General features: G+C 37.3%; 2 protein-coding genes across 2 annotated transcripts; one reads left to right on the top strand and one right to left on the bottom strand.

Moving 5' to 3' along the window:
• Positions 1–9,265: 9,265 nt before the first annotated feature.
• Positions 9,266–10,198, top strand: LOC113259768 (olfactory receptor 8D1). Its single transcript, XM_026505265.2, has one exon. It carries the CDS (start codon positions 9,272–9,274, stop codon positions 10,196–10,198), a length of 927 nt encoding a protein of 308 aa, XP_026361050.2. The 5' UTR covers positions 9,266–9,271.
• A 10,090-nt stretch (positions 10,199–20,288) lies between these two features.
• Positions 20,289–21,239, bottom strand: LOC113260185 (olfactory receptor 8D1-like). Its single transcript, XM_026505930.3, has one exon. The coding sequence runs from the start codon at positions 21,228–21,230 to the stop codon at positions 20,289–20,291; it is 942 nt and encodes a 313-aa protein (XP_026361715.2). The 5' UTR covers positions 21,231–21,239.
• Between the last annotated feature and the right edge of the window lie 1,560 nt (positions 21,240–22,799).

The raw sequence follows: 22,799 nt of genomic DNA, 5'->3' as shown, positions 1-22,799 counted from the left end.
TCATGCTGACAAAGGGCATTCTCAGGAGCAAGAGAAAAATGAACCAGATGAAAAGTTGTCATGGGCTTCGTGTAATTTCTTTCTCTCTTCTGGAGATAAAATTCACCATTATTCACAAAACATATATTTTATACTTGAGAATGATTGAGGCATTTTTAGAGATTATCAAATAATATGATTTTCTGATAGTCAATTTAATCTTTGGAAACTTTACATGTATTAAAGGAACAGAAGTTGAGAGAAGAGGGAGAACAAAGAAAAGGGAGGTAATCAGAAGGGGGAATGAAGCATGAGAGACTATGGACTCTGAGAAACAAACTGAGGGCTAGAGGGGAGGGGGGTGGGGGAATAGGATAGGCGGGGGTTGGGTAGTAAGGAGGGCACGTATTGCATGGTGCACTGATGAATCATCGAACTTTACATCAAAAACCAGGGATGTACTGTATGGTGACTAACATAATATAATAAAAAAATATTATTATAATAAAAAAATAAATAAAAACATTTATATCTTCATGAAAAAAATAAAGTGATGTATTTGGAAGTATAAAAAAAAGAAGAGGGAGAACAAAGCAAGATAAAAAGAATATCTTGAAGATATTATCTATTAATATTATAGTAAATTAAATATGAATTTTCAAAGTGCTTAATAACTAGAGAGTGAGTTAAGGGTTGTGTTTAAAGAAAAGTGAAGTTAATTAATTAAAAATTCCTGGACAGCAGGAGAAGAGGTAGTCTTTATTTATTTATTTACTGATTTATTTATTTATTACAGATGAACATAGGGGAAGGGAAGGAAAAATAAAATAAGATGAAAACAAGGAAGGAGACAAACCATAAGAGACTCTTAACTATAGGGAACAAACTGAGGGTTACTGGAGGGGAGTGGGTGGGGGGATGGGGTAACTGGGTGATGGGCATTAAGGAAGGCCCTTGATATAATGAGTGCTGGGTATTATATGCAACTGATGAATCACTAAATTCTACCTCTGAAACTAATAATACACTATATGCTAATTAAATTGAATTTAAATAAAAATTTTTTTAAAAAAGAGAGGTGTATTTAAACTTACTCAGAGAAGGGATTTTTTTCAGTCTGTAGGGCTTTATAGTGATATGTTGAGAATATCTAGACAGAGCTGTGAGGGCTGTAGTATTTGAGTGAAGAAAAACTTGTAGGTGGATTGTGGCATGTGTGGAGGGTGGTGGGGAGAGAGACAGACACAGGAAGAAAGAGGAGACTAGCTTAGGGTGAAGGTTAGGGAAAGAGATGTCATTATCTCAGTCTTAACAACACACACACATTCAGTACAGATCAATAATAACTATCCTGAAGTCTCACATTGCCTCTCTTGAAGGCCATCCCTTAGGCTATGATTATCTGGCACATAGTCTATTAGAGTATGGCTCCAATTTGAGGACATGAATTAATTTTTAACTTTGTATTAGAATAATAATTTTAATGACAATGATATTTCTTTCTCCCTAATTCTATAGTCTTTCCTACCCTCTGTATGAGTCCCAGGTTTTGATCCTGAGATTTTGGCTATGTCCACCATTTCCCTTTGGTTCAGGGACTCAGCCTTCTCAGAGAAGAGAAACACAGTCTCCCTGGTGGTTTCTTGCATTGGGACAGCATTCCAGGCATCAGTACATAACCTCCAGATCACTCTACTCTGAAGTACAGAGCTCTGTGTTGGCAGGTGTGTGCATGAGGTACCTGGGAATCAAGCTCTAAGATTGAGCAGTTTTGGTTTTTGTCAATGACTTACATGAGAATATCAAAGAAGGTTTTTTTTAAGATTTTATTTATTTGAGAGAGAGAGCATAAGCAAGAGAAGGGACAGAAGGAGAGGGAGAGGGACAAGCAGACTCCCTGCTGGGTGTGGGATCCTGAAGCAGGGCTAGATGCAGGGTTCAATGCAGGGCTCGATCCCAGGACTCTGGGATCATGACCTGAGCCGAAGTCAAACACTTAATTGACAGAGTTACCCAGGCACCCTGAGAATATCAAAGAAGTTTTAATCAGATTTGCAGATCTGTGAAGTTGTGAGAACAGTTAATTTAATGGATGACAAAATTATGATTCACGAAGACCTTTGGAAATGAGTGATGGATATATTTAGTGAGATTAAAATGCACATGGATGATATAAGATTCAATACTTCTACAAAAATGAAGAGAGTAGGGGAGAAATTGGTTAATTGCAGAGAATTAAGGATTTTTGATTACAATAGAGTCAATGTAAGTAAGAAAGTTAATGTTACCTTGTTTGCATTAGGTACACTTCAGTATGTAGAATGAGAAAGATTCTAGTCATCATTTGCAGTGTAGTGATCAGATATCTTGAGTTCGAATGCAGTTTATTCAGGGGCTACCAGTTTCCAAAGGCCACTGACCCTTTGTATATTCTGTGGAGGATGGCCAGGATGAGAGACTTGAAATCATACATTCGTTAATTTATTCATTCTCTTAGTCATTCATTTAACAATATTTCTCAAAGTCCAGTACATGCCTGAGCCCTTACTGGCGATAAAAGAATGAACAAAAAACACAAAGTCCTTTCCCTCATTAGATTTAGGTTTCCATTTCAAAGACAATGAACAAGGAGAAAAATATGCAATACCCTGGAATACTTTCTAAAAAAAAATTAATAAAGTACAATAAAAGGATAGAGATATGGGGGGATGGTTAGCTTACAAATCGAAGGGCTGAGGTTTTTAGTTGTGGAACTTGTTTTTACCACAGGGTATACCTAGGTTAAATGGGAGAAAGTTACAGAGAGACACACTTTTTCTCAAATTAAGGGACATTTTCTCACATTTCGCATTTCCATACCACCACCATTTGTATGTGGGATGAGATCCTGTACTGCCTGCAGTCTCCGTGTGCTAATTTCTTGGTCTGCAGATAGCTTATCCCTAGAGATGTGAAATATCTCACAAGGGGCTAATAACAAATCTCTGTGTTGGGCCCTCTATTAGTTTCCTGTGCATACTGCAACGCATTAGAGCAGAAACATATTCTGTCATAATTCTGAAGATCTGACGTCCAAAGTAGTGTCACTGGACAAAAATCAAGGTGTTGGCAGAGCCTCGTTCCTTCTGCAAGCTCTAGGGGAGAATCTGTTCTTTGCCCTCCCCACCTCCTGGGGGCATGCCTTGGATGGTAGTCGCATCACTTCAATCTCTACCTCTGTGGTCATGTTGCCTCTTCTTCTGCTGTGAAAAATCTCCCTCTGCTTTTCTCTCATAAACATATATTTGATTGCATTTAGGTTCTCCCTGGATAATCCAGGATACTCTGCCCATCTCAATTAATCTTAATTAAGTCACACCTGCAAAGTCCTCTTTGACATGTAAGGTAGCATTTGCATGTTTCAGAGGTTAGGAAGTAATATCCTTTGGGAGACATTTTCCAGCCTACCACAAGCCCTCTGGGAAACAAGGACCTATGAGATTAGTTTAAAATTGTATGTTCTGTCTGGGATCCTTAGAGGACTGACTGAAGCAATAGCATGAAAAAAATGACTCAGACTGTATTAGTCATAAAACCACAAAATGTTACTGTAAATCTTTCAGGATACATGTCTAAATGCCCAGAAAAAGGTTATTTATTGAGTCCAAGTTAGGATCAAAGTTTGTCAATATATAAAAATGATGCCTTTCTTTCATATTCTATATCCTAAAGGCTCATTAGGGACATTGATGGGTTCTTAGTAACAAGCACCAGTACTGGAGCTGGTCATAATGATCTCACTTCTTTTTGCTCATGAAACTGTTCAATTCCCTGGATTGATTAAAAGTAGAGTCTCTTCCATTTTACTTGACCTTCTTGAGTTTAGTTGGATAGTTTCTAAGACAGCAGGAATAGTCCTATGTGCCATACTTAACCAGCAATCCACCTCCACCACTGCTTCCATACAGAATAATTTTGCCCAAGAGAATATAGATGTATGGCAGAACATTAATTAGTCATATGTCCTAAGCTGTCTTTGAGGTGGGTTGTAGAATTATTAAGTCCTTCTTATAGTGCTTCATAATTCACAAAACCAATTTTGTGTTATATATTATCTAATTTTATGATTTCCCTGTGAAGCAGGTAGGGTTATTTTACAGATGAGAAAATTAAACACAGATCACGGGCCACGACTGGAGGAGAAGTCTCTTGAATGTCAACCCAGGGCTCTTTCTACCTCCTCTGATAAACAATTATTGGAATGAAATTGGGCAGGGAGATAGGTTAAATAAGTGGTGGGGATTAAGGAGTGCACTTGTGATGAGCACTGGGTTTTGTATGGAAGTGCTGAATCGCTATAGTATACTCCGGAAACTAATATTATACTGTATGTTAACTAAAAACTTCAAAAAAAAAGACTTTTAGCATGACCTCTGAATAAAAGCTTAGCTGGATCACAAAAGATGACCTTCTGTGTTTGGTATAGGTCTTCCTTATTATAAAAGTTATAGCACTAAAAAATTTGAAAGATAATTTACTTAAGTCCTGTTACTTTACTGATGAAAAACTGAGTCTCAGAGAGTCTCAATGACTTCCTCAGAGTAACACAGTTATTTTAATCCAGACAAAATTATACACCCATGCTCATAGCAACATTATTTACAAGCGCCAAAAGGTGGGAAAAACCCAAGTTCCATCGATGAATAAATGGATAACCAAAATATTATATGTACATACAATGGAAAATCATTCAGCCTTAAAAAAAATTCTGACACTTGCTACAACCTGGATGAATCTTGAAGACACTATGCTAAGTGAAATAAGCCAAACACAAGAAGAGAAATATTGTATGATTTCACTCATATGCAAGTACTTGGAGTAATCAAATCCATAGAGTCCGAAAGTAGAAAAGTGGTTACTAGGGCCTGGGGAGAGGAAGGGTGGGGAATTATCATGTGATGAGCACAGAGTTTCAGATGAGGGAGATGAAAAAGTTCTAGAGATGGATGGGGATGATGATCACATAACAGTGTGGATGTACATAATGCCACAGAACTGTACACTTAAAATGGTAAATTTTGTGTCACATGTATATATACACTACACCTATATACATACTATAATACACACACACACACACACACACTACAATAAAAAATAAAGGACAGTCTTTAAATTAAATCAATTTAGCTTTAGGAAGAGATTTACACCTCATTATTTTTCTCCTTTTTTTTTTTTTTTTTTTTGACTGATGAAATAGTTGTGAAAAACCAGCAACTCACTGCAGACTTTTGAGAATCGTCGATCCAATTTCTCTGTGTTTCAGAATCCCCATTGGGAACATGAAAATATAAAATAGGAAACTTGGGGAATTTACTACTCTTGGGAAATATAGCAATGGGGGGGGGAGGACGAGAGGATAATATCATTTTTGCAAAGCATTATTATATACTGAGCACACCAGTAATCTCTAGGCTCAGTAGGTCTTGGGGGACCTGTATGTGCAGGGGAGTTAAGTATTCCTAATGATATCCCTGTGCTTGATAAACCTCAAATAAAATTGCATGTCACTTTATTCTCTGGCTTTTAAGATTAGGGAAGCTAAGTATGATTTGCTTCAAGATCCAGAGAGTTAGTACTATCCGCTGAATTTTGACTTTTACTTTTAGCCAACCAAATAATTCAATCATTGACATACAAACGTGCATGTTAGGCAACAGAAGAGGCTTTGCTCTTACTCGGCTTTAGGAAGAATCTGTGTTATGAGCAAAGTAAACAATTCCTAAGAACTTCAGTCTCTGTTCAGGACCAGGTAAGTGTGTGGTTTCATTTATGGCCGTTGTACTCCATCTGATCAAAGGGTGGTTGGCGATTAGCAGCAACACGAACCACGTGCAATATTTTGGCTTTACCAGGAGCACTCGCCCCACTGGTCTTTCCACTTGGTTATGTCCTCCCTTCTCCTCTTCCATTCATGTTGCCTTGTCACTTCTTCATTAATTGGGTCACAACCTCCTGCAGAAACGATTCCCAGTCTAAGTTCATCCAACTCTTGTGCAGAGAATGTCACCGGTCTTTCCACATGACTCTGAAGCTTTTGCTTCCGTGAAGTGCTTCCTGTTTATGTATTCATTTTCCTTATCTTCTTATGCACCAGCCTACACAACAAGTCTCTTAGAGTTCTAGATACAAGGGCAGATACAACTGCAGGTAGAGTATTAATTATTGGACAGAATATTAAACATAAATCCCTACCTCTCATCTGTCTTGAAGGAGTATTCTTAGGCCAATAGGAGTTAGAATAAGAGCCCGTTCAGCCTGCTCAGTTAATGCTCTGTTTCCTCCTGGCTTCAGAAGCACTTGCCAAAGGGCTTTACACCCTTTGAGATGAAGAGCCTTCTATGCCCCAGATCCCCCCCCAGGGTGGCTCAACACTTCCAACCCCTTTCGAAATTTCAAATCTAGAGACACAAATGTTTTAACACCTAACCACCCCAAATGCTTAAAATATTTTCACCATTCATACCAAGGTGAAAGTTCTAGGATGAAGAAGAAACACACAATATTTTTCTTCATACCAAGGCAATATATTTTGTCTCTTCCATATTGTATTCCTTTCTATAATGAATATATTTCTTTTTAAAAATCACATTTTAATTAGTGTTTATTTTTTTTAAGATTTATTTATTTGAGAGAGAGAGAGAGTGCACATGAAGGGGAGGTGTAGTGGGAGAGGGAGAGAGAGAATCTGAATCAGACTCCACACTGAGCACAGAGCCCAACATGGGGCTCGATCTCACAACCCTGAGATGATAACCTGAGCCCAAACCAAGAGTTGATTGCCCAACCAACTGTACCACCCAGGTACTCCTAGTGTCTTTAGATATTGAAACTTTCAATTCATTGTTTTAGTTATCACAATATTTCTTTGAAGCAGTAATTATCATTCCCCCTTCTCAGATTATAACACTGAGGTTTATGTTAAATGACTTGCCCCGTGTTGCAAAGTGGTCTGCAGTGAGGTCAGCCCTTGAAATAAACCTCCTTTGATATCAAAGCTTTTTCACTGGCTTGCTGAGCAGGCTCTAAGTTCTCTCTTGAGAAGCTCTTTTAGTATTTTTGTTATCAAGTAAATATAAGAAGTACTGAGTTCACAAAGTTGAACAGATTTCTTTTTGCTGCACTATTCGGAGCCTTTAATGAACGAATATTTCTAGCAGACTTCCAAGAGAGTCATATGGAAGTACCGGAAACGGAAGCACATCTATTGGGTTTTTTGTTATTGCTCTTTTCCCTCACAGAGCATTGTGAGCATTGTCTGAGAAATGCTGCCCTAGGCTATATACACAGTGCCTCAGTGTGCCTCTTTTAGGGTGCTAAGGAAGGTGTTCTTTAAGTAACTTTGAGTACATTCAATAATCTATAAGATAATGGGTTCCTCAAGTGCCAAAAATATAAATTTTTCCTTTCCATAATTCCTCCAAGCCACAGTCAGTGTTAGGTAAACTTCTGAGATCAAGAGTTTGCCCTGGATCTCTGTTAGGCCTGTTTTAAACTACTTCAGGGTGTGCGGTGTCCCCATGTTGTTCACAACACATGAACCCTATGCCCTGTTGTTGCACATGATCAGGATTTGTCCTTTCCTTGAAACATTCTGAAATCTGAACCATCTATAACATCTCAAAAGTCCAAATCTCCTCGCAGTCTCTCTTAGGGCTTTGTAATGAGTTAGAAGGCAAGAGATGTTAATAATAGATTTAATCCACCCTTTAAGGAAAAACAGAAGAGCTTGGTGGAAAAGAACAATTTTTTTTCTCAGAAACCAAAATTTTATTTATTTATTTATTTATTTATTTATTTATTTATTTAACATATAATGTATTATTTGTTTCAGGGGTACAGGTCTGTGATTCATCAGTCCCACACAATACACAGTGCTCACCACAACACATACCCTCCCCAATGTCCATCACACAGCCACCCCATCCATCCCACCCCCTCCACTCCAGCAACCCACAGTTTATTTCCTGAGATTAAGAGTCTCTTATGGTTTGTCTCCCTCTCTGGTTTTATCTTGTTTCATTTTTTTCCTCTCTTCCCCTATGATCCTCTGCCTTGTTTCTCAAATTCCACATGTCAGGGAGATCATATGATAATTGTCTTTCTCTGAGTGGCTTATTTTGCTTTGCCTAATACCCACTCACGTCATTGTAAATAGCAAGATTCCATTTTTGATGGTTGCATAATATTCCATTGTATATAGATACCACATCTTCTTTTTTTTTAATATTTTTTATTATATTATGTTAGTCACCATACAGTACATCCCTGGTTTTTTTATGTAAATCAAGAACAATTTTTTAAAATACCACAATTCAGAGGACAGACAGATTAATTTAAGAAGAAAGTAATAATACAATAAGCAATTTATAGAACAAACTCAAATGGCAAGTATCCTATGAAAATGTGCTTACATTAATTAGAAGACAAAAAAGGACAAATGCAATAATGACTCATCATGTAACATTCAACACATTGGCAGAAACAGGTAGTACGTATTGCTATTGGGGATGCAAGAAAAAGCGCAGTGTATTGCTACCAAAAAATGTGTATTATTATAGTTTTCTGGAAATCAATGTTGTACCATTTATATAAAGTAAAAATATTTAAGCTCTGACTTACAAATATCTCTCCTGGGAAATTATTTCGTAGAAATAAAACACTAGTATGTGTATGAACATTTTGAAATGGCAATGTCTTTGATAATGCCAATTTTTTCAATCCAGAAAAAAGTTAACACATCAATAAGAAGATGTAATATTTAGTGGTATATCTACATCACTGAATATTATACCACTGTTTATGTTCATCAGTTGTCTTGCAGGAATATTCTAAAAGTTTTTTTTTAATGAGAAAGGAAGATACAAAAATAAATAATGTGTAATAATATTATCCTACATTCTAACCAAATGACAAAATGTGTGTTTGTATGCAAATATAATATGTAAGCACATAGAAAGTTAATTGGGGAGAAGTTAATCAAAGGTTCTATGAATGGAGGGGGGAAACAAAGGAAAAGAAAAAGTGTGTACTAATATAAAAATAGTACAGGGTGCTTTAGGGAGACAGGACCAGAGATAATGAGCGCTATGATGCAGTCTCTGTTCCTGTTGACTTTCCTCTTGCAAGTCTGGTTTTGTTTAAACAGAGAGTAAAGATCCAGTTTTGCAAAATAAAGTTCTGAAGATGAAAAAAAAAGGATCCATTTTAATATACACCTCTTTTCCATTTCCACAGAGATCTCTAAAGAAGAATGGTTGCCGGAAATCATTCCACAGCAACCGAGTTTGTGTTAGTGGGTTTAACACAGAAGCCAGAGCTCCAGCTGCCTCTTTTCCTCCTGTTCCTGGGAATCTATATAGTGACAGTGGTGGGGAACTTGGGCTTGATTCTCCTGATTGCAGTAATCCCTTTGCTTCACACCCCCATGTACTACTTCCTCAGCAGCTTATCCTTCATCGATCTCTGCTATTCCTCTGTCATTACCCCCAAAATGCTGGTGAACTTCTTAGGGAAGAAGAATATGATCCTTTATTCTGAGTGCATGGCACAGCTCTTTTTCTTTGTGGTTTTTGTAGTGGCTGAGGGTTACCTCCTCACCGTGATGGCGTACGATCGCTACGTTGCTATCTGTAGCCCACTGCTTTACAGTGTGATCATGTCCTCTCGGGTCTGCTGGCTGCTCGTACTGGTTGCCTTCATCCTGGGCTTTCTCTCTGCCTCAGCCCATACAAGTGCCATGGTGAAACTGTCTTTCTGCAGATCCCACATCGTCAGCCATTACTTCTGTGATGTCCTTCCTCTCCTCAATCTCTCCTGCTCTGATACACACCTCAATGAGCTTCTGCTTTTCATCATTGCGGGATTTAACACCTTGGTGCCCACCCTAGCGGTCTTCATTTCCTATGCTTTCATCTTCTACAGCATCCTTCACATCCGATCCTCAGAGGGCCGGTCCAAAGCATTTGGTACTTGCAGCTCTCATCTCATGGCTGTGGGGATCTTCTTTGGGTCTATCACCTTCATGTATTTCAAACCCCCTTCCAGTAACTCCCTGGAACAGGAGAAGGTGTCCTCAGTGTTTTATACCACAGTGATCCCCATGCTGAACCCTTTAATATATAGTCTGAGAAACAAGGATGTAAAGAAAGCATTGAGGAAGGTTTTGGTGAAGGAATGAGGCTTGCTTTTGGAGATTTATAGATGGGAGGAATGAAGGTCCCAACGAACCTTCATTTTTCCTTGTTATTCTGTTGTAATATGCATAGTACCTGGACTTTTAAATTCTTTCCCATCTATAATTGATTCCATTTCCTCAATGAAATAAAAGGGCATTTAGTAAAGCAGGTTTTAGTGTTTTTATTTTGGGCCAGGAAAACTGAGGTTTAGTTTTATTTTGTCTAACTTACTGTGGTAGAAGAGGAATGAGAATTCATATTTTCTCCAGTGTTATTCTTTTTTTCCTAATGGTCTGTGTTTGCTTTATCTAATATCTGCTGTGTCAGAGTGCTGAGTTTTCCGCTGATAAGAATGCTAAGAGATATGTAACTCCATCCCACAGCTCCATTAATTCTTGAGGGAATGAGACAAATACACAAGAGGAAAAAAAAAAAAAGAAAAAAGAAAGAAGGTTGTAAAAACAGTTACGGAACAAGAATGGCAATTCTAGTCAAGTAGGTCTTACTCAAATGCTTTTGCTCTTTTTTCTTATTCAGCATATTCAGAATCTCTTCATTTCTGTTCCATTTCTTTGTTGACTCTCCCTCTCTCCTTCTCCTCCCTCCCTTCTTCTCTCTCCTGTTTCTCTCTCTGTCTTTCTCTGTCTTGTGACATGATGGTTCTGTACTAAGGGACCTCTGAGCAGACATTTTCAGGACTGTGTGGGGTTTCCACTACCTGTTGCAATAAAGTTTGTAAAACATGCCTCACAGGGAGGGTATAACCCCCACATTTGTTTCAGCTGGAGATTGTTCTCAGTGGATTCCTGAACTGAGCTGTGGTTGATGTTTCCGAGCTTGTGTTCTTACTGCATAAGTAAGTACCACACACTTTAGACATGTCTTTCCTGGGTTTTCACACATTCTGGGTCTCATGTAACATTTCTTCTGTGTTTGTTTGTTGTTTGGGGAAAGGTTATAATGAAATAAGCCTCTGATGTTTTGCAGCCCTCAGCTGTTTTCCTCTACCTCCAAGGAATGTTCTATGGGATTTCTAGAGTTTTAACTTCCATCTCATGTTGCTTCTCTTCACTCATTGTTATGTGTTAAACCAGCAGGTGAAATGAGCTGCCTTTCTCCCTTTACTTTTTTCTTTTTTTGCCTTTACCAGTGTGGTTTTTACAACATTATTCTCTGGATTTTGTCTTGGGAAATTGTTCTACTCAAGAAATATGAAATCAGTAGGTCTGGATCTGCCAAAATTCCACTGTTGTAACAAAGCTTACCTATTTTTAGCTTCCTCCTTTTGATAATACCACCAAGAATACATCTTCCCACTGGTTTGTTTAATAAGGTCCTGGACTTTATCATGGTCTTGGCCACCTGTCCCTTAATCTGTCTTCTCTTCCCTATGCCTTGCTCCATATATTTCCTTCCTATGTTTTCTCAGTGTCCAGTTAATGTCTGTATCTACTCAGAGAGTCCCATCCCTTAAGATCTTTCCATCTTGAAAGCAAGCGTGTGCTATTTACTGCTTTTTAGTAGTTTTAATATGGCAGTGAATAATTTCCTGGATTCAGGTTCCTGGTTTTCAAATTATTTTCTACCACATAGATTTAGAACCCCTTACCTCCCCTCCCCTTCCTGTCTCTCTGTCTCTCTCTCTCTCCCTCTCCCTCTCTCTTATTCTAGTTTAATTAACATGTTTTACTTTATTTTCTTTCTTTTTTTATATTGTTCCTGTCATGTAGGAGCAACCTTTACAAATCACTTGATTTCCCCAACAGACTTGATTCCTAGAAATAGAATGTTTCATCCAGGTCTTTAAGCTACCTTCTTAGTCTTCAGGTTTGCTATAATTTCACTGAGCTGTTTTTCTTTCTCAATATAAGAAGATGCAATATTCTTTTTTATGGTAAGCCCCCACCCCATTTGTATTTGTTCATTAATGAAATCTACCAACGGTTTAAAGAGAAACTCCTAATTAGAAGATGGGAAGTTAAAGCCCTGGGCAGAGCTTATGTATTTACGAAATTTAGGGACAAGTTGAGCCCACTCAGTGGAAGTTAACTCTTGAGCCAGTGTATAAGCCACAAGAAATGAAGGTTAGACTCTCCACAATGCCATGTCTGAGTCACAAAGGCAAGTAAGGCACCATAGAGGAGTGATATAGTTTAAAGCAGCCTAACCACCCTGTCAGACTAGTCTTGGAACCGAATATTTCTTGAAGACATGGCTGAAAAATAGAGTGGAAACAAAAAATAATTGTGTAATAAGAGTTTATATGAAAAGGTCCTCTTTTCCCTGTAATGAAATCATTACCTCCTTGGGAAAACTTCCTCTGTATGTCCAAGTTTAAGCTGCAGCAGTGTTTGCTTGTGCAATTGCTGAGATTGGCTCAATTTACCAACCTGCATTTGCCAAGGATCATAGGACACAAGGCTTTGTGGAGGCTTGCTTAGCTCACAGTTTTCTTTTTTAATTTAAATTCAATTAATTAACATACAGTGTATTATTAGTTTCAGAGGTAGTGTTCAGTGATTCATCAGTTTTACATAATACCCAGTGCTCATTACATAGCTCACAGTTTTCAAGGGACATGTCCTCTGCTGAGGCATTTGCCTTTGCTTAAGGCTCATCACTAGCAGTGTGGCCTCTGCAGAAGTGAATGTACACCTGCATAAAATTATTCATTCACTTTTGAACCAATCTGCTGTGTATTACACCTATGAAAGTTAGAATTCCACTTTGTGAAAGCTTTAGACTCATAGCCATTTGCTGGGATCTTATTAGCTAAAAGTTATGCATAAACTATAAACTATATAAATATCACAAAATAAGTGTGACTTCATGTCACCGAGTCAAAATCCCCCCTCTCTATCAAAACCCCAAAACTCCTAGGTGTACTTTTGCTCTTAAATCTACTTCTCCTGTTAATTTATTCATAACAGTGATCCAATATACAAGATACAGTAGTTTGAGAAAGTAAAATATAGATCACTTGTTCTTCGCTAATAGAAAAGGTAAATAAAAAATCTGTCAAGTGAAGACCAAAATGTCTTGTACATCTTTATTATTGGTAAAGGTATATTTTGGGGCAAGTAAACTTTTTAAAACTAAGCTCTAGAATTAGGCAAACTTACTACTCTAATCACAGAAAGTGCAGGATTTCTGCAGGTCTCTACCTAGAGGTCAGATTGCATGGGGAAGAGTAACCAAGAATACATTCTTTCTGGATGTATATGAACTTTCAAAAAGAAAGGAATGGTTTCTCCTTTGAAACTCACTACTCAGATAGGTCATTCCACCTCTGTACTCCGGAGGAGTAACTTAGGGTGTGAAGTGGGTCTGGAGTGTTAGAGTAATAGGTATTCCTCCCCCTGGATGAGAACATCAAGAATGAGGGAGGGGAGTCTCCTCCCCTTTCCACGGACTCCTAGAATTTAGAAAAAACACATTCCAGTCAATTCAGGGGGAAAAAAGGCATGTCTGTGTTTAATAAAAATAGAATCAAGAAAGAAGATTCAAAATTAAGTTATGACAGAAATTCTAAGTAAGTCTTATGAAAAATGACAGAAGACCCTCTTTCTGCTTAAAAACACTTATTCATATAACATAATATAATAAAAAATTATTTTTAAAAAAACCACTTATTCATAAACTTACTCAGATGATTCTTACTCCAGAAGGAAAAGTCAGAACCAGTAGAAAAGAACAAAAGGATTTTAGCTGACCAAAATAAAAATATGTAAAATATCCTTATAAATTCATATAAAAAAGACTATTACTCCATAGAAAAGTAGTCAAAAATTATTCAGTGAATAAATATAAAAAATATATGAATGCAAATTAGCATGTTAAATTTGTCCAACTCTATTAGTAATAAGCATTCAAATAAAACAATTGTAACATGCATGCTTAAATATCTATATTAATTTCTATAAGACAGTTTGATAGTATGTATTAAATATATTGAATTGTAAATTCTTTGTAGGCTTTTACCAAGTTATGGAATTTTTAGGCATGTATGCTTAAAAAATAAATGTCATATTGGCAAAGATAGAGCTACAATGATATTAATTGCTGTGCTATTGATAATTACAAAAATAAATTGAATTAAATGACCCTCAGAGATATAAGCTGAAATAAAAAATGGTGTAAATATACAGTAGAAAGCAAAAGCAGTCATAAAACAATACTTAGTGACATGGATCATAGCCAACGTATATTGAAATTTTAAAACACATGCATGGCAAATGGCATACATAAACATAACTCACTAGGATAAAAAAAATCCCTAAGGCATTAACATTCTTTCTTATTGCCTTCCAATTACAATAATCACATAATATGCAAATGAATAAGGATAATATTAGAGGGATGATTTAAAAGTCATTTTTGTGTGTATCTGTGTTGAGTGCAGGGTATTGAAGTCTTATCTTTTACTCCAAGCATTTTTGGACATTCTTCACTTGATCTCATGAGTTTTTATATATGTACAGACGCAAAATGCACTAAGAATACAACTCCTTGAACTTTTAATTATGTTTATACCTATTTAGTGACTATCCAGATAAAGATATGAATAGAACGTTAACATCACACCTAAAGACTTTCTCATATTTTTTCCCAGTCAGTATCCACTTTCCTCCAAGAGGCAGCACTAGTACAATTGGATAGTTTTCTTGCCTTATTTTGAACTTCATATAAACGGAATCATACAGTATATCCCCCAGTATCTAGCTTATATTACTCAAGAATTTTTCTATAAAACTTACCCATGTTGTGGCATGTCTGTGTAGTCTCCATTGTACGAATAAAACACATTTTATTTATCCATTCTCTTGTGTGATGGACATTTCATAATGTGTTCAGTTTGGAGCTATTATGATTAAGTTTCTGTGAATATACTTTTACTTGTCTTTTGGTCGATATGTATCCCCATTTCTTTTGCATATATATCTACATCTGGGTATATGTCTACTGGCTTATATAGTAGGTTATTTAACTTCAGAAAATATTTACGTTTAGAAAACAATGTCAGACTGTTTTCCAAGGTGATTGGTAATGCCATACTGCCACCAACAATGTATGCAATTTCCAGCTACTCCAGATCCTTGTCAACACATTTTATTGTGAGTCTTTTCAACTTTCGCCTTTGTGATGAATAGGTCACAGTATCTCATTATACGCAACCCCCTAATGTCAAATCATGTTGAAAATGTCACCATATATTATTTGGCTATTTGGCTATACTTTTTTCATTGCAAAGTATTTTGTCCAGAACTTTGGGTAGATGAGATAATGATACCTGCTTACATTTGAATCTCTCCATATGTCCTCCTCAAAGCTATGTAGATCAACTAGCAGAACAGGTAAAACACATAAACACTACACCTTTATCACAGCTAGGTGATAAGAGCACTACCAACTTCAAATAACCTGTAAGCAGGAAAAATGACAGTAGATTCCAGCAAAGGTATTGGTGCCTGAGAATTAAAAAGTCCATCTTAAATGCAAAAAATGCTGAAAAACTCAAGCTGCTAGACCAGGAAAGAAATCTAAAAGGGGCACACAATACACAAGACGTAATTTTAGAGAGGCAACATTTCTAGGGGAGAAAAGGATTAAATGAAGGAAGAGAGCTTTTGGAGTCTAGATGGAATGGAGAAAAGAAAAACAAGGAGAGAAAGGGAAAATCCTGAGATAAAATAAATATAAAAGAAAGCCCTAAGAAGAAGAAGAAGGACACACAATCTCTTCCCCTTTGCCTCTCCTGCAGAAAGTAGACATCCATTTAGGAAATTTCATGTCCCTATAACTACGGATTATAGGAAATTATCTCAAAGAGTAAACCTTGATCCACCACAAGCAAAACTCACCTATGGTAAGAGAGATAAGAACAGTAGTGATTTGGTGGTGGGGGTATTGTAAGTCAACAGAAAAGAACACCAAAGCCATATAAAAAGAAGAAATTATTAGAGGGTAGAAAAAACATGATTTAAAAAATCAAAATCCTATTGATTTTAGAAAAACAATTAAAAATATGAGTCTATGGCTAAATTAATCAAGGTAAAAGAGAATAAATAAATATGCAAAGTAAAAAAGGTGAAAGACAAACCATTAAAACAGAGGCAGTTAAGGTAAACCATGAGAAAAAAATTCATCACTTTTTTTTAAGATTTTATTTGTCATAGAGAGAGAGAGAGAATACGCGTGTGAGCACAAGCAAGGGGAGCGGCAGGCAGAGGCAGAAGCAGGATCCTTGCCAAGCAAGGAGCCCAGTGCAGGACTCCATCCCAGGACCCTGAGATCATGACCTGAGCCGAAGGCAGGTGCTTAAGCGGCTAAGCCACCCAGACAAACCAAAATTTGATATCATTGTATGAATGAGCTTTAAAACTTAAAAGGGCTGGGTTTTTTTAGAAAAATACAGTTTACCAGTATTGTACTACCAGCAATGGTAATGCAGGTCAATTTCCATTTAAGATTAAAGTTATCAACAAACTACCCCAGAGAAAAACACCAGACCCAGACTGTTTCAAAGAGCGATTCTAGACCATCCACTTTTCTTTAACTGGAGTGTGGGGGCAGATGGAGGAAAGAATTTTGTGCGTACCTCATATTTGGTGAACAGGGTCTCGTGCTTTTTCCTGAGATTTTATGTGTTGAGTCAGAATTCACTCCACCTACTCAAGAGAGGAAGTTATGCCTATTGGGATAGTTTTAGAATTCAGTTCATTGCTAAAATTGAGTGTGGAGCTCTGGAGATTTTGCTTCCATTAGAAAAGCACTTCTTGGGGCGCCTGAGTGGCGCAGTCTTTAAGCGTCTGCCTTCGGCTCAGGGCGTGATCCCAGCGTTCTGGGATCGAGCCCCACATCAGGCTCCTCCACTGGGAACCTGCTTCTTCCTCTCCCACTCCCCCTGCTTGTGTTCCCTCTCTCGATGGCTGTCTCTATCTCTGTCAAATAAATAAATAAAATCTTTAAAAAAAAAAAAAAAGAAAGAAAAGCACTTCTTAAATTGGAGTTCAGAGGTCTGAAAACTTGGATAGGAAGTTTATTTTCACTAATCTCTAAATTAAAATTTAACATTACCTTCGAGTCAGAATCTTAGTAACGGATCATGTTAAAATATGTAATTATCTATGACTTTGTTATCAACAGAATCGCACATATTTTCCTATCACATAAAGCTGTACGTATGTCAAAGGGGTTCTTAGGATGAAATGGAGTACTGATCATGAACATTTATAACCATTGCTACTTCAAATTATAGTAATTATTAGATCTGCAACTAGATCCTGTGATTTAATTCACTAATAAAGAAATCACAAATTTATTTTAAATATTTTGATGCCAATAGTTTATTATAATGTTTAATCATATGTGTTTTATACAGTTAGAAACATTATTCTAAGAAAAACTCTAATTCTTCATCTGGCCACCTAAATAATTGCTGATCCAAAAAGGGATTAGGAACCTCCACATTCTAGAAAGTCAGTACTGGTTGTATGTAATAGCTCTTCTTAATATCTTCCACATACGTAATATCTCTTCCTAGCAGTGATTTATAGTCTCAGCCATAGAAGGAAAAGGAATATAGTTTTGTCCTCAGCATCAGTCTGCTTATCTCTAAGATGATGGCATCAGTAGGAATTCCCACAATTTTGTGAATACAGAAATTTCTATCACCATCCTTTGATGTTCATTTCATGGATTTTTTTAAAAACTATTTTTATATTTTATTTTATATATTTACTGTATTTATATTTCGATCAGTAATTCTATAATTTGTGTTTATTTGTCATCCTTACTGGTAAATCAGGTTCATATTTTGGTTTCTTTCAATATTATGTAAATGGACACTATGGAACTTAAACAGAAAGTACTCTTATTCTTACATGTGGGGGTGGGAAGGGATGTGGAGTGGAGCGCTATGAGAGAGTGAGTATGCAGAGTTGGGGAAACACAAACAGAAATAAAACTGAGGAGAAGGGAAATGTAAGGGGAAAGAAGTATCTGAGTCTCAAGTTTCATCACGAAGAAAATGATAAGTTGGATTAGATATGTTTCACTACCATTAGAGATCTGCATTATTTTTCTGGAATTTTCTGCATTTTGATAATATCAAGCTTAGTAAACTAGGCAGGAAATTCTGAACTGTTTAGGCGTAGAGTAGAAACCTAGAAAATGTCATCTAGTTTATCTTCATATAATCTAAGTGAGGAAAATTACTTTATAAGAATTCCTTCAATTCTTTACCAATACGAAAATAACCAAGACTATATAGAATTTCTGTTGGTGATTCTTACGTAATTCAATTATTAGTATGGTCACTGCAATATTATGAGTTTCCAAGTGTATAATTTCTTTTGAATTTATTTGTTGATGTTGTTCTGTGAAGAGGTTTCCTTTTTCTACTACTTTTAATTTTGTTGTCATTATTTTTGTATCAGTAATGACCTATAGATTTTCATAAACCATCCATTTTGATGTTCAAATTGTCCTAAATGTGTCCAGAAGAAGCTCTTTCCTTTTGACCTATCTCCATAAATTTGGGCACTTATTTATTCTCTGGAATACTAAGCGATTCTAGGCTCATCATGGATTTTAGGTATCCCCACCTTGGAATCTGCCATTTCTCCATGAAGTCCTGGTTTCTTTCAGTGGGGTGTGATAGTTAGAAACGAAATTATCATTGGATAATGGACACGAACTTTGTTTCTAGGCCCATTCAGTGGCTTTCCACTGGGTTTTTTTAGAAAAATACAGTTTTCTTACTCTTTAGTAAGAATAATCTATTCATCAGATCAGGCCATTCTTCTGTTCGAACCCTTCAATGGCTTCCCATTTCACTTAGAGGAAAGTCAAACCTTTCAAACTTGCCTTAAGGCCCTGCTTTTACCCCCCTCCCCCACCATCCTTCTGATACCCCCTTTCATGACTCTGCCCTCTTTCACTCTCCTTGAAGCACACTCTCCAAGCTACAGTCCCTTAAAAGTGCCTGAACATGCTCTTCTTTCAGAGATTTTATTTGATGTTCTCTTTGCCTGATGTTTTCTTCTATCAGTCAAATAGCTTGCTTCCTACTTCTTTCAGGTTTCTAGTAAATATTAGATTTCTCTGACCTCCATGTTTGAAAGAGCAAGCCTCTCCTCCCTCCAGTGCCCAGCCCCCTCCTCTGCTTTAGTTTATTCCATAGCACTGATCATCACTGGATATAGTATGTATTTTCTTGTTCATGGGTTCATGGGAGCAAATGCTCCCAACGAAGATAGAAATTTTTGTTTGTCTGGCACATAGTTGCCTAGCAAATATGATTGATTGACTGACTAAATGAATGAATTTTAATGGTGTGTTGAGGCTCAGGGATTATTCTGAATAGTGGGAGAATTAATAGTGAATAAGTAAGGGAGTCATCCAGAGGGAAGTCATCTTGAGATCCAACAGAGAGGAGTCAAACTATGCAATAAGTTGGAAAGAAAATATGTAAATCAAAATTACAGTGAAAACTAAAAATTAGAAATCATTTTGTCCCTTTCTGCCATCCCCCACCCAACCTTCACCCCGTTTGACATCTCCACAAGACAGATCTTATTTTTGGTGGTTCTAACAACAGCTAGAAGTCTAATGACAATACTATTTCTTCTTGTTTACTAGCAACTAGATTCCCTTCAAAGTCTACTAAGAAATGTTCATTGCTTCTGTAACCCTCTTGTGTATTAAAAGGCAAACTCCTGAGGGGATTTACACATTCAGCCATTATTAGATATTACAACTTTAAAATAGGTTTGATTAGGACATTTCAGTTTAGCAAGGATGAATTACAGAAAGGAAGGTTTCTGATGTATATATATTTAAACTGGGTAAGAGTGTAAGCTAGGAAGTCTGTTTCCTGAGTGGCTAGACGAGGTATAGTAAAATGATACTAGGTGTTGGGAGTAGGGGAATCTAAAGAGGAAGTAAGGGTCACCGAAAACAAATCATTCAGACAGTTTAGTTTAAGATGGCCCTTGATTTGAAACTGATTGATTACTCTGAAAAACAAGAATAAAACTTCAGACAAGATCTATGTTCAAAGCTGCTATCTCTTTTAAAAAGTGCTGTTTTCTATGCTGACCGAGAAAGTAACCCACCATTTAGAACTTTTTTAAGGGATTCTTTGACATCCTTGTTCCTAAGGCTGTAGATAAGGGGGTTAAGCATGGGAATCACTGTGGTGTAAAACACAGAAGCCACCTTCTCCTGTGTTATGTCACTGGTCGGTGGTTTAAAGTACATGAAGGTGATGGAGCCGTAGAAGACCCCAACAGCTGCAAGGTGGGAGCTGCAGGTACTGAAAGCTTTGGACCTGCCTTCAGCGGAGCGGATGCATAAGATGCTGGAAAGAATGAAGGCGTAAGAGATGAAGATGGCTAAAGCACATGCAAATACATTGAATCCAACCAAAATCATCACCAAGAGTTCCTTGGTGTAGTCTCTTGAACAAGATATATCCAGAAGAGGAAGGATGTCACAGAAGTAATGGTGGATGATATTAGTTCCACAGAAGGATCGACTGGATATGTAACTGGTGTGGACCAAGGCTCCAAAGACGCCCACTGTGTACACACTGGTGACCAGGAGAAAACAGATTCTGTGGGACATGGTGACATTGTAGAGCAAGGGGTTACAGATGGCAACATAGCGGTCATACGCCATTGCTGTCAGCATGTAGGAGTCATCAATACCAAAGAAGCAGAAGAAAAAGAGCTGAGCCATGCACTCAGGAAAGGAGGTGAAATTCTTCTCTGAAACAAAGTTCACCAACAGCTTGGGAATTATGACAGTGGAGTAGCAGAGATCTATAAAGGACAAGTTACTGAGAAAATAATACATGGGTGTGTGAAGCTGAGAACTGATTCTGATTAAAAAGATCAAGCCCAAATTTCCCACCATGCAGACCATATAGATCAATAGAAACAGGAAGAAGAGAGGGAGCTGGAGTCCTGGCTGGTCTGTTAACCCCTCAAGGATAAACTCAGTTACCAAAGAATGATTTCCTGTTTCCATTCTCCCACTTGTGATAGGCTGAGGGGTTCAGGGAAGAGGCTTTTATTAGAGAAACATTGTCATCTGACAGAATTTAGTGATCCAAGATCCAATGAATGACATGATTTCTAACTGACACAGAATTTCCAGAAACCAAGAGACTAAAACCTATTTTTAGTTGAAGCCTTTATCAAGATGTTGATGGTTCATTTGGCTTCAGTGTTTATCATTACTATCATTAGATAGTTCTAATGATCTATCATTAGATAGATATTACATATCATTAGATAGATCTAATGATCTATCATTAGATCAAGTGACATCTAGAAGTAAAACTCGTTTCGTCTCCGCAAATTAAATTTTAAACTCTCCTAGAAATGAAAAATAACCCTTGTGTTATTCAGTCACCTTCAGAGAAACTCGACAGAACTGCTGCCAGACTTTGCTGGTTTTCAATCCGCAGCAGCCTGTGTTCTCCTCTGATGTCTCAGAACTTAACCTCTCCCTCGCTGGCATCCCTTGGATTTCCCCCCTTGTGGCTTCGGCGTCTTCAATGTGCTCATTCAGTCTGGCACCCCAAACTCACAGAGTTTCGCTTTCCATTTCTGCTCTGAGTTGCTGGTTTTGACTTTTCTTACCCATGTTATTACCCAGATAGGAGAGGAATGAAGGCATGCTGGAGATGGAGGGAACTGGGCAGTGCTTGAAGGGAAGCTGCCGTCGCGGGCTGCAGGAAGAGGAGAACGAAGAGCAGTAACAGAGGAGCTGCTTGCGTTTACTGAGCCCCTGTCATGTGCCAGCCACAACGTTAAGAACACTTTATTTATGATCTCATGTACGCTTTATAACAACTCCATGAAATAGATACTGTTCTTTTTCTTAAAGATTTTAGTTATTTATTTATTTGGCAGAGAGAGAGAGAGCACAAAGGGGGAGCAGAGCGGTAGAGGGAGGGGGAGAAGGCTCCCTACTCAGCAGGGAGCCCAGAGCAGCTAGATCCCAGGACCCTGGAATCAGGGCCTGAGCTGAAGGCAGATCCTTAACTGGCTGAGCCACCCAGGCAGCTGTTACTGTTACTGATACTATTATTATATCCATTTTGTAGATCAACTGAGAGACAGAGATTTAGTAAATCCATGCCCTAAAAATACCTTTCACTATTTTGCAAACTAGTTTGTGCAAATATTCCAAATTTACACAGCTAGTAAGTGTTGGAGCCAGAACTCGTATCTGTGTCTGTTTTATTACTGATAAAACAATGTCCCCAGTGAATCAACTTTTTATTTTCCGAATCTGACTACATTGTTATAACTTCTGTGCAGCTTTAATTATTATGTTATTTTTTATTATTATTACCGTTTAATCTCTTTCTCTTATATTTTCTTCCTGTTGTTAATGAGGGAATATTAGAGTAGTGTATTGTAGCTTTTGGTAAGCATTTAAAGCATTTTATCCTCATGTCTAAGTAAGATGGTCTTATTCCTTCAATAGCTTTAAGGTAGAAAACAGAAAGGAAAGATTTGCATGTGCACACTTAAACATACACACATTATTCTGTGCTAAAATGATTCCCAATATCCAATTCCTGCA

This window comes from Ursus arctos, unplaced genomic scaffold (assembly GCF_023065955.2).
Source record: "Ursus arctos isolate Adak ecotype North America unplaced genomic scaffold, UrsArc2.0 scaffold_22, whole genome shotgun sequence".
Classification (NCBI taxonomy): Eukaryota; Metazoa; Chordata; class Mammalia; order Carnivora; family Ursidae; genus Ursus; species Ursus arctos.
Note: the sequence above shows the minus strand (reverse complement) of the source record. Positions and strands in the feature narration are given on the sequence as shown.